Source organism: Serinus canaria, chromosome 4 (genome assembly GCF_022539315.1).
Source record: "Serinus canaria isolate serCan28SL12 chromosome 4, serCan2020, whole genome shotgun sequence".
Lineage (NCBI taxonomy): Eukaryota > Metazoa > Chordata > Aves > Passeriformes > Fringillidae > Serinus > Serinus canaria.
Window position 1 is genome coordinate 4,518,216 of NC_066317.1, and position 12,359 is coordinate 4,530,574.

The window sequence follows — 12,359 nt, forward strand, 5'->3', positions numbered from 1 at the left end:
TACACAAACTGTCTTCTGTTAATTCCTCTTTTTGTGGTACCCCAGAAAACATGGAGTGGAAATCTAAGGAGTTTTACATGGCTTATGTGCAGTGCAGTCAGATGTTCCATGATCAGCCTCTCTTTGGGCAGGACCTCACCAGACTGATTTACTGTCAGGAGCAGAGAGGATCTAATGAGACTTGAGTCCTGCCACTGCTGCTGGCCACTTGCTGAATTTCAGAGTGGGCAGCTGCAGGATGCTGTGGCAGTCCTGAGTTTGAGTAGGGGCTCTGCCTCCCAGCCTGTCTGGTTGTGTTTTTATCTCAAGCCCTTATTGACAGGTGCAGGAAGGATTTCTGCCTTTGAGGAGGATGTGTCTTGGGAAATGAAAAATCCCCTGCCTCAACAAGAGAATTTAGAACAGGCCAAGATCCTCTGAGGAAGATTTATCTAACTATTGCTCTGAGTTAAGCAAGGCATGCTTGTTTCCTACCTGTGTCAACACCAAGGTGTAGCTCCATGTGCTTCCTGCTGTTCTCCCAGGCTTGGGAAGCCTGGCAAGTCATCTGCTAGCAGGTCCTTTGCAGGAGGCACTCTCCTGGGGAAGCAGTGTTCCCCAAGATCTGTGTCCTGATGACCTCTAGAAGAAAAATTTCCTTGGTTCTTCGACAGAAAACACAAAATAATAACCCCCTTTTCTTTCTTTTTTTTTTTTTAAATTTAGTGTTAAAGTAAAAACAGAATCTCAAGACCCCTCTTCTTCATGGAGGTCACTTATTCCAGTCATTAAAGTCAATGTGAGCACGGTGAGTGACAAGACCCTTACAAGGAAACTATTTATCAGTATTTCCTTAAAAAAAATTAGGCTTGCCATTCATTTTTCTTACACATTCTATTGAAAATTTTTCTTTGCCTTCATGCTTTTAAAAAGTTAAATTACATCATCAACATTCCCCTGACACAGTCACAACTCCTGCTGGTGCTGGTGGAAACACAGTTAAGTTCTAACTTCTGGGAAATACTAATGCCTTAGACTTATTAATGATTTCCAGAATATCACCAAGTAATTAAATTGTGCCTATTGTACAGTATGGGGTGTGTTGGTTTTTTAGCAGGTGTTTGGGGTTGTTTTCTTTCTTTTTTTTTTTTTTTTTCCCTGAATGTTTTAATAGGGATATTTGGACACATGGTTTAAAAGTTGATGTTACATCCCAAAACCCACATTCCCCCTCAAAAAACCCAAATGAACAACAGCAGAAAAGAATCAGGAAAACTGTTATTGAGTTAATAGGGGAAAAAATTCAGAGTTGAGCATACAAGGTAATATTTGTAGATATGCACAGGTTATGTCCGGCACTTTTGTCCATGTTCTTCATTTGCACATGGCTGGTTCAACTGCTTTTTTATAGGCAAATAAATACTTAGAGGTAAGGGTTTGAGTGCAATGTAAGAGGTCAGTGTCAATAGATATGTAAATATAAGAGATCAGTGATTACCAGTGAGTCACTGGGTTTGCTTTTTGATTTAGGGTCGTTTGGCATTTGGGAATCATTATCAGCCACAAACACTTTGCATTAACTTTGATGATGCCTTTTTGACATACACCACAAAACCACCTTCAAGCCACCTTGATCAGTTCATGCACATTGTGAAGGGAAAATTGGAAAATGTTCGAGTCATGCTGGTTCCAAGTCCAAGATACGTTGGTCTTCAAAATGATGAGTAAGTTTGGGATACTTTTGTATCCATATTATTTTCTTATTTATTCTTAGTACTCAAAGAAAAGAATGTTTGCTGTGCTTCAATGTGTTTATTTTATTCAGTGGGTTTGTGCAGTTGCCATTTGTTACCACTCTGAAGGTTTTTGATTTTGGATCTTTGAACAAACTTCATTTATGGAGAAAAGCACTGGTGTTCTGTGTTATTCTAGGTTTGTATTTTTTGTGTGTGTTCTGCTCTATTAAACATAGAATAGTTTGGGTTGGAAAGGTTTCTTTGAAGGCCTTATTGTTGAACCCCTCTGCAATGGGCAGGGGCATCCTTCAACCAGATCAGATTGCTCAGAGCCCCATCCAGCCCGGCCTTGAGTGTTTCCAGGGATGTGGCATCCTTTGTCCAGGGTCTGCTTTCCTTCTCTCAGGTACAAGAGCTGTACCCAGGCTTTGCCAGCACTGAATTCTAGCTGAAATGCAAGGTTTAAGGTGTTGACTTTTAAAAGCTGATTGATGGTTTAAGAAATACTAATCAAAACCCCAAACTGGGCAAAAGCTGTGTACTACTTGGTAGAGGGGAAACCATGTTATCTTTTGGAGACAGATTGCTGATCCTTTTAACTCTGTGTATTCTGCACAAACAGGGTTAGGCAGCTTGAACAAACTGAAGCAAGTCAAATGCAAGCCTGAGTGCTTGCATGAAGTAATAAAATAAACTGTACATCATTTGTACCTTAATTGGCTTTTTATCAGCCAAATACTGCTTTTGTAACATGGCTTTATGTTTTTCCAAAAACATTCTGTGGCTGTGCACAGAATCTTACTCTTCCAACATGACGACAAAGGAAATTTCTGCAACTAATATTGAAAACAAACAAGATTAAAACAAAATAGGATTAAAATACTTAAACTATTAGCTTTTCCTCCTGCTTCCTCTAAGTATTTGCTTTTTATGCTTTTACATTCCCTGTAGCTCATGATGGCTGAAGGATGGCATCTGTGAACAAATGTGCTCTAATTTACTGGGCAAATTCAAAAAATTGCCCAATTGACTGGAAATGGAGAATATTTGATTCCTTAGAGCCTGCCCTCTTACACTGCTTTGGCTACAATTTAAGCTGGGTGTTTAAACTTACAGAAATTCTTGCAGCCAGTGAATGTATAAAAAACAGCCAAGTGGCTTGATGAAGTTTGTAGCAGACTGACAAATGAATACAAACATCAACATTGCACTTGGTAACACAAAATGTCAGTTTCCAAACATCCACCTCAACACTTTTTTCACTCTTTGCAAATAAGTCCATTGAAATTGAAGAAAAGAAAAAAAATGGTGCTAGGGAAAGCAGGTCGAAGTAGAAGCAGTTTGGAGGCAGCAGGCTTAAGGTTCAGGACAGATATTAGGGAATACTTGAAAATTATAATGCTAATCTCATTTTAATTTATTGCCAATATCTAGTTTGTGTTAAAGTATTTGATCATTTGCTGCTCAAAGTAAACTTAGTTTCAAGGTTCCTGCTCTGTTGCTTTTAAAGAGTTTCTGGCAGTACATGATTGCTGCATCTGCTGTCTTCCATGTTTTCCAAGGTTTCATGCCTTTGAAAATGAGCTGTGCTGATATGTGCTCTAACAGGTCACACTCTTCCACAGACTTAGGAATTGTCTTTTTTTGTCAAGAAATGACAGTTTATGAAAGTGGCTGAGAAGCTTCAATAGTGTCTTTTGCAGTAAAATCAGAATTATTAATATGTAAATCAATGTGGGAAAGGGATTGTAATATACTAATATAATAGTGTTAGAGAAATATTTCATCTCTTAATTTTATCGCTTAGATCCTTTAATATTGAGGGAAGTGTTAATGAGGCAGACCAGCTTTTTTCTTCTTTTTTTTATTAACTAATGGTCTAATTACTGGAAGTCTTGTCCCTTTGGTGTAGAGGGCTATTTTAGTGAGAAAACAATTAGCAGGTGAAAGAACAATATAGGACAAGGAGAAAGGAACTTTTGACTGAAAGAAACACTGAAAGTAAAACTTCAGTAGTTACTTGTGGTTTAGAATATCTGAGAAATACCTTTGTAGAGAAGAACCTGGTATCTTCATGCTTGAGTTAACTAAACTTTTAAGTTATTTAATCTAATGGTTATAATAATAATAGCAACATTGTGATCAAGGGTTTGGTTTTTTCCTCAAATCATTATGCAAATCCATTGTGCTTAATATGTTGCATTTAAAATTACTTGAATTCATAGAGATCAATCTTGGTGTGTGGATTTTTACTCTTCATCTTTTCACTCTTTCCTTGCAGACCCCCAAGGCTGATGGGTGAAGGTTTTGTTGTCATGCAGTCCAATGATGTTGATATCTATTACTATATGGATGAACCAGGTACAATCTGTTAAATACAAAGATAGTTTATTCTTTATTTAAAGGTGAAAAATCTCTATGCTGAGAGAGCTAATGCAATGTTTTGGAGCCAATAAAAGTATCATAAATATTCTTTTCCTCTGACTGCCCTTGAAGTAGTGCCTGAATCTTGAACAAATGGTGTGTACAGGTGTAGGATAGGTGGCAGTTTTGGATCATTTCTGGTCATATTTCTTGGCCTTCCACTGGAAGTCTGCATTGAATTGTGTCTTGATATTTACATACTGTAGTGCTCTCAAATAACACTGACATGGGGACACTTTAATTGTCTTGTGCTTAAGCAAACATTTCTCTTGCTAATTTGAAGCAGCTTCCTTTAAAAATGTGTTTAATATTTTATGTAATACAGGCCTTGTACCAGAGGAGACAGAGGAAAGTAATGATGGAGAAGCCAACAATGAAGACAGCAAATTACAGGACCTGCCACCATGCTGGGGTTTGGACATTGTGTGTGGAAAAGGGACAGACTTCAACTATGGGCCTTGGGCTGATAGGCAGAGGTATGACCACAGTTTACAGCTCTCATCTTAATATCCAGTATTACTGAGAAAGCTTTCTCAAGTTTCCCTTGTGTGATTGCTCAGAATTTGTGTGTTTTAGGGTAGACCAAGTCTGAAAGAAGAGTCTTGCCACAATGGTTTAAGATGAGTAAATTCACTGGAGTTTGCCTTGTTGGCCTTCCAAAGTTAGGATTACTTTCGTTATTAAATTAATAGATTATGTTCCCTTTTTGCAAGCAAAGTATTTTTGCTGTTTATCAAGTAAAAGGTTTAACTTGTTATTTGGTGATCTTTAGATTTATCAAGCTCCTGTTAGCTAATATGGGAATAAACTGCATGTTGACAAGGAAATTTTAGGGAAGCAGAAATCTGGCTATGAAAATAAAGAGGGAGGAATAATTTATCCTTGCTTAGCATAATCAGCTGCTTGATGTTATCTCCAAAGTATTTATTATCTAGCTATTTTAATACAAAATATTAGCCTAGAGTTCTATTGTTCTTCACTTGGCCCTGGATGTTTTGTACATGAGCATTTCTGGTGAGGACAAGAGGATTGTTTAGAGAGTGAAGGACTATTAAGCAAAAGTGACATAATCAGTGCTTTCCCTCTTTTCCCCTGTTAATTACAGGCTGGTACTTGGCCTTGACTAATTCTCCTGTGAAACTGTTATGATTTCCTGTCTCAGGAGTGTGAGGATGGCAGCCCAAAGAGTAGTCATTAGATATGATAGTGCATTTAAGAGAAAAATGTCGCTTTCTAGAACCTTTTGCTAGAAATAGGAGGTCAGTGAATCATTAATGATACTTTTAATACTCCAAAGAAAGCTTGCCCTATAATGGAATGCTTTTTATAATCTTAACTGGCTCAGTAGAAAGCAGCTTAGTGCAGAGTGCACAGAGTTCCTAGATAAATACTAGGAACACTTTTGCATCTTGCTGTGGATAGATCATCAAAGTGTGGAAACTTTTAAACACAACAGCCAGGTGCTGGGTGCAGGAAGGAATTCCACCTCCTTGAGTCCTATGTAAGCTGTCTGTACTTCATCACTCTGCCTTTCCTGTCAAGTATTTCATGGCACATTCAGCTATAAATCTGTAGAAATGTGGCTTCCATTCTGAGGTCCTGAGGTTTGGTGTTTACTTCATTTCTGGGCTTACAATCATTTTTTTATGCACAAACTGAAGAATAAATAGATGGCTTGCTACTATGCTTTTGTAACAGGTTTTGTAAACCAAGGATCCAAGGATTAGGAATAAAAAGAAAAAGATGGATTATTTGCCTTCTGAATTAACTTGCAGACAAAAGCCATAAATTTTAACTTCTGCCCATTGGAGATTTCAATAATGAGTTGGAAGATGAAGTTGGAATGATGAAGATAGTCAATAAACATTGTTCCTTATCACATCCACTGGTTATTTAAAGACTCAGCTACGTGGAAGATGGTTAAATGAACCAAGTAGATGCACAAATACACATATGTATTTCTTCTGAGAAAAAAACAACTTTTTTTTTCTCTTCTTCTCCGCTAGGGATTGCTTGTGGAAGTTCTTCTTCCCACCAGACTATCAAGTTATGAAAGTCTCAGAAATTGCTCAGCCTGGGAAACCAAGACAGATCCTTGCTTTTGAGCTGCGAATGAATATCATTGCAGATGCCACCATTGATTTGCTTTTTACCAAGAACAGGGTAAATAATGAAACTTGATCAAGAAATTAACTTTGTCTACTGTGGTTGCACTGTGCCTTTTAGTTGTGCACAGTTTTACTTGTTTCAGGTGTTTATTACAGAACTATCGTTTTAAAAGCTGGGTGATTTTTATCTTATTTTTTTTATAATTATGAGCAAACCTTTCAAAGATAAATGTATTATTAGAGGCATTATTTTAAGTTTGTTTTAAGCTCTAAAGGCACATCTTAAGCCATGCCAGCTCCTGCAGTCTTGGGGCTTCATGATCTGGGCATGTCCTGTGCAATCTTAAATTCTGATGAAGCTCACCATGATGGATGAAAAAAAAAAAAAAAAAACCCAACAATTTCTTCTGATACTTCTGAATGAGGAGATGACACTGAGGGGAGCAAAACTTGTATGTGTACGAGTTGGGATTTTTCTTGCACTTGTTGCTACTCTTCTAAATGGGGTACAGCATCACTTCCTTGTACCCCTGTTTTGTTCTTTTGTGGGGGGACTGAAAAGGTTAGAATTGTACTGTCAGACATGCACATTAGTCTGTCCTCCCAGGCCTTGGGTCAGAGTATTTTATGCTGTTTCTCTAACTGGACTTCAGTCAGCATTTGTTAAACCTAAAAGAGGTATTTTATTATTGTTAAACCTAAAAAAGATATGTTATTTTGTATCAATATGTATTGATAGTTCATTAGTGATTTTTCTGGAGTCAAGAAAGACTTAAATAATCAGGTTCTTTAGTCCAGGTGTGGATACTGGCAGCCAGAGGCATAAATAAACCTAGAAATCACATTTGGACTGTTTTGCTTTCTTGCAATGCAGGAAACGAACGCTGTACATGTGAACGTTGGGGCAGGATCCTATTTGGAAATAAATATTCCCATGACAGTGAGTGAAAATGGTGAGTTAAGGCTAAGCCAGATTTGTTTCCCTACTGTTTTTCCTGAACAGTTATCTTAATTCCTCTGTGTGTCAATGTCTTTTAGTGTTTTTCCTTCATAATCTTGAGATGTATATTCCTAAGGAAGGGAACAAAAATACTTCCTTGTACAGTTCCCTGAAAGATATTAAGGCAAATATCCCTCAGGGTACTTCTTGGTAGCAGACTGCTGAAATCACTGGTAAAAATTTTTTAAGTACTGATCTGACTCTTGTGTCTGAATGGTAATTTGATGACTTTTGTTTGCCAGGCTATTCACCTACAATTAAAGGGCAGCTCCTCCACGTGGATGCCACCAGCAGCATGCAATACAGGACTCTCTTGGAAGCAGAAATGCTGGCTGTAAGTGTGCATTAATAAGCACAAAACTTCAGTCTCTAGAGGATTTTCAATAAAGAACATATTTACTTTTCTGTGGAGTAGTCTTTAGTTTCTTAATGCAGGAAAATGCCTTTTTAATGTGTTTTGCAGGACCTTAATATATAAGGAAATTATCGACATAATGGTGCATGTGTGTAACCTTCAGTGGCTTAAAAAGCACTAACTTGGTGTATAAATTACCTCTTTACAAATGTTGCCTCATTTACTATGTAGCCACATGTTCACACAGGCTTTGCCTTCATTAATGATTATGCTCACTAGCTCTGCTGAAGCATGTGTGTGCACAACTACTTAAAAGCACTCAAGTGTGCTTGAACTACTTGAGACATATTTAATACTCCATTACTCTTTTGTTTGCCTAATATTTCACTTCTGCAGTATTGTAGTTGTGTAGATTACCCTTCTTATTGGCTTTTAAATTATCTTGTTTGAGTGATGTTTTTAGTATTTGAATTTGAACAATATATCAGTGATTGAAATATACTCTCTTCTGGGGGATTTTCTATTGGTGTATTGTAGAAAGTGATGCTTTTAATGAAAGCTTGATGCTTTTAATGAAAGCTTTGCTTTTTAAATTGCTTTGTACATCTACAGCAGCAGATGTATCTGAATCTCATACTATGCCTTTCCAAATAAATGAATACACTAACACTTGACCTTCAAACACAGGAGGAGAGACAGAGATTAAATTATTAAGGAACTGGAAGTACCTTCTGTTCATCCCAGCAGGGAAACAGTTTTAATTATTCAGCAGGGTACATATGTGAAAACTGCTGAGAGGCAGGGTCAGGCATTGTCATCTTTTCAGGTAATCCTGATGCTTTAATTTCTTGCCCACAGTTCCATATCAATGCCAGCTATCCCCGGATATGGAACATGCCACAGACGTGGCAGTGTGAGCTGGAGGTCTATAAAGCAACCTATCATTTCATCTTTGCTCAGAAGAGCTTCTTTGCAGGTAACCTCTTTGCTAAATAAGTTACACATCAAATATTCTTTCTTTGGGATTTCTTTCCAAATTTTGCTGAGTTGTGCAAGGTCAGGTTCTCTGATTTCGTGTATTTAAGGCAACAAATTGTTTCTGTGTACAAAGTTCCTGATGCCTATAGGATGTCCAACTGCATGGTATTCTAACATTTGAGTAGAAGCACAAATAATTTAATTTTCTAATGTCTAAATAAATTTGATTTGCATTTAAGTTATCCTAAATTTATTTCTTACTAGAACTCTTATCACAGCTACTGATTTGCCTAATTTGTCACCCATGATGTTGATTTCTTCTGACATCTCTCTTTGCTTGGCTCATTTTCAACTACTTGGGCTTTGGATTGTGTCCCTGTGGCTGACAGATGATGAGGAAAAGTAATTTGCTCCTCAGGCTTCTGGCTGTGAGGAAGAAGGCAATGCAAGGTGGAACAGCACCACCCAACTGTTGCTGGAAGCTCCAGCTGCAGTAATGGAAAGAATACAGCCCCATCACTGCGGTGCTGCCTGCGCTCATTAGCCCTGCTGGGAGGGGAGGTTTAATTAGTGCAGGCATGGTGCCATGCTAATAAAGTTATCCCCTGAGTGAGGCCAGAGCCATTGTCTGGCTAGTGCCAGTGCCCAGTGTAACCTGCTGCTGTGGTCAGGGCAAAAATCAGCTTCCCCAACACAAAATCCTAAGGAATCACTCCCCTGATGGCTACTAACCTACCTTTCATTCCTTGGTGTGGGTCTAGATCTGATCCAAGACTGGTCCAGTGACAGTGCACCTGATATTTTTTCATTTGTTCCATATATGTGGAACTTCAAAGTCATGTTCCATCAGTTTGAAATGATCTGGGCAGCAAATCAGCACAACTGGATTGACTGTTCCACCAAACAGCAGGAGAATGGTGAGATCACTTTTTTTATTTGGAAGAAGTAGCATATACAACAAAAATCATCAACAAAATACAGTGTATACAAATGTATAAAGAGACAAAGTACTAGAATTACACCCGAAACCTGGTGGGTAAAGAAAAGCACCAAGATATTAGAGTTATTTTTATTGTTAACTGCAATTTCCTTGTGCTAAGTACAGTGTCTTTCTAGAAAGAACAAGCTGTAGGTAGTAAATACTTTCAGAATAATTGATTACAGAAATTGATTACTCCAAGTACAGTGTAGTTAAATGGTAATATTCTGTGTCATGAGTTCTCTAATATCTTTGAATTACTTATACCTGTATGTTTGGTATTTTGTCTAAGAGCAAAATAAGAGGTAATTTTGACAAATTTCTTTGTTTTTCCTTTTTCCCTCCCAGTTTATCTAGCAGCTTGTGGAGAAACCCTGAACATTGTTTTTTCTCTGCCTTTCACTGATTTTGTTCCAACCACATGCAATACTAGATTCTCCTTAAGGGTAAGGAGATCTGTATATGTGAGACTTGTCTTGTAAGTGTGAGACTCTTTCCTGAAAGAAAAAAGTCCTTTTCACTTTGAGTTCATGGAATTTTTCTTTAAGTAACCCAGAGGTAAATGGTTTCAGTTTGCTTGTGTGAAGCATTTAATCATAGGCTGTTTTAATTTATATATATATATATATATATGCACAAAAAATGAAAATATTTCTGAAAAATACAAACATGCATATGCTTCATGCATACATAAAGATACACATTTAGTATGTATATTTATTATATATACTTAAATTGTGTGACTGTGTATGTGTTTTATCGCTTGGAATTCTCTTCTCCTTTATTTATGAAATGTGAAAATCTAATGTGTGTTCAAATATACAATCAAATACTGTACTGGCTATCCCCAAACCATTTTGAAAAACCATGTTCCAGATTTTTAAGAGGTTCTGTAGCATAAATAATGATCACAAAGTGTTTTTCACAGATGCAGATAATTCTTTGAATTACTCTCCTTTTTGTCTTCCTTAAAATAAAAGCTGTCTACTGCTGCTAAAAATAAAAACTAGTTGATGGTGATGTTGCTAATTTGGTATAATTTGATAGCAAAGAAATCAATGTTTTATAGATTTCATTCTTTTTAAAGTGTGATTTAGTTGAGATGCAGAGTAAGCTTGTTTTAGTAATTTAATTTCTGCAGTATTCAATTTCTGCAGTAGAAGAACAGGCATCACTAAAACCTGTCCAGTGTTTTATAGATTACTCTGGTTGTGTCCAAGTTATTGGACTTGTAAGCATTCAGAACTGCAGAGCTCTTGGGATTGCACTAGAACTTGCTGGGAAACAGATTTCTTGTCTAATGATGCCTTTGTGTAAAATACAGATGATGGCACATGCAAACGTGAAGATAGCTTGAGCATTGTGCATAAGTTGAATGTAAATTAACTCTCCTGTTGCTGATGTTTGATTTTTAGGGAGAAGATGTTGATCTTCATTTGTATCTGCCTGATTGCCATCCTAGCAAATATTCCCTTTTTATGCTGGTAAAGGATTGTCAGCCCAATAAAATAAGTCCTGAGTCTTGTATGTCTGCGGAATGTCAAAGCAGTCAGAAAACAGGCAAACCCAAATGGAGGAACATTACTCAAGAAGAGTGAGTTTTATTGAGATATTTATATTTGTATCTTTATGTTGACTCTTTTTTTAATTTTGTTTGTGATTGATGAACTTTTGAGGTTACTTTAAAGATATTTAGAAGAAGTGTTGTGCTTGAAATAAAAGGATGCTGTTTCCTTTTGAAAGGGCTGGATGGGTTGAATGCTGGACAGTCCCAAGTGTTGTGTTTACAATTGACTACTCCTGGCACCCAATTTATCCTCAGAAGGCAGATGAGCAGTTAAAACAATCCTGTAAGTGTCACTACCTTTTCCTTGTTAGCATTGGTTTATTTGGGAAGCTGCTGGGACTTTGGATCACACTGCTTCCATCTGCAGACAGGAACTTGGAACTGAATTGCTGTTTTATGTCTCAGGGGAATGTTTTGATCATTGGAATGCACTGGGATTGATTTAAAACCTGACAGGATTCCATGCTGCTACATTTCAGGATGTGTCCCAGTTCCTTGTGTAAAAAAGAGGATACTGTCTGCAGTTCACTTCTCCTTGTCCTTAACAAAGTGGATCTCTTAAATGGGTTGTTGCACATGATAAAGTATCACTTGGTATAATAAACATCCAGCTATCAAATAGGAAGTACAGTATTTTTGACCATCTCATGTTCCTTAGGTTTTCTAAGTTTTTTTGACTTTTGGATGTTGTGATCTCATCTTATGATTCAAATGTTTAAATTCATTGTATATGAGATGTAATAATACTGTCTTCCCTTCATGGATATCCAACTGTGATTTCATTGTTCACTGTTCAAGTGAACCATCAGAAATGAGTGTCAGACTGGTCAGTCAAATTCTCATGTCTAAGAATTTATTTTAACTTAATTGTCTAAATATTTCTAGATAACAAATATCCTATGAGTATGTGCTTGCAAAACAAAAATTTATAAACATAGAGAGATTAAAGTAAGTTAATTTAAATGCAGAGGGAGGTATGCAGGAAGTTAAGGGGTTACATAAACCTCAGGCTGAGATTCTGGAAGCAGAACTGATGGAGGAGAGATGTTAGAAGAATAATGAGGGCTAATTTGAAAGGGCCACGATCAGCAAGTGTTAAAGACATGCTGGATGGCATTTTTTGGGTTCGAGTTCCAACAATTCACATCTAAAAGAACTCTAATTTGTGAGGATGAAGCAGAAAAGGTGAGATTGATTTTGCAGATGCTCATTAAGTGCTCTTGTGAGACTGTC

The 12,359-nt window shown here is 37.1% G+C and overlaps 1 protein-coding gene across 10 annotated transcripts in view; it reads left to right on the top strand.

Moving 5' to 3' along the window:
* BLTP1 (bridge-like lipid transfer protein family member 1) overlaps positions 1-12,359 on the top strand; it is an 86,510-nt gene that overhangs the window by 16,402 nt on the left and 57,749 nt on the right. For all 10 annotated transcript variants that reach the window (XM_030238753.2, XM_030238759.2, XM_050973988.1 and 7 more), the window contains exons 7-18: positions 706-787; positions 1,510-1,703; positions 3,997-4,076; positions 4,465-4,615; positions 6,146-6,302; positions 7,122-7,200; positions 7,490-7,581; positions 8,461-8,578; positions 9,342-9,497; positions 9,908-10,005; positions 10,975-11,153; positions 11,303-11,409. In XM_030238753.2, the coding sequence (XP_030094613.2) occupies positions 706-787; positions 1,510-1,703; positions 3,997-4,076; positions 4,465-4,615; positions 6,146-6,302; positions 7,122-7,200; positions 7,490-7,581; positions 8,461-8,578; positions 9,342-9,497; positions 9,908-10,005; positions 10,975-11,153; positions 11,303-11,409 (1,493 nt within the window). The remainder of the gene's footprint in view (positions 1-705; positions 788-1,509; positions 1,704-3,996; positions 4,077-4,464; positions 4,616-6,145; positions 6,303-7,121; positions 7,201-7,489; positions 7,582-8,460; positions 8,579-9,341; positions 9,498-9,907; positions 10,006-10,974; positions 11,154-11,302; positions 11,410-12,359) is intronic.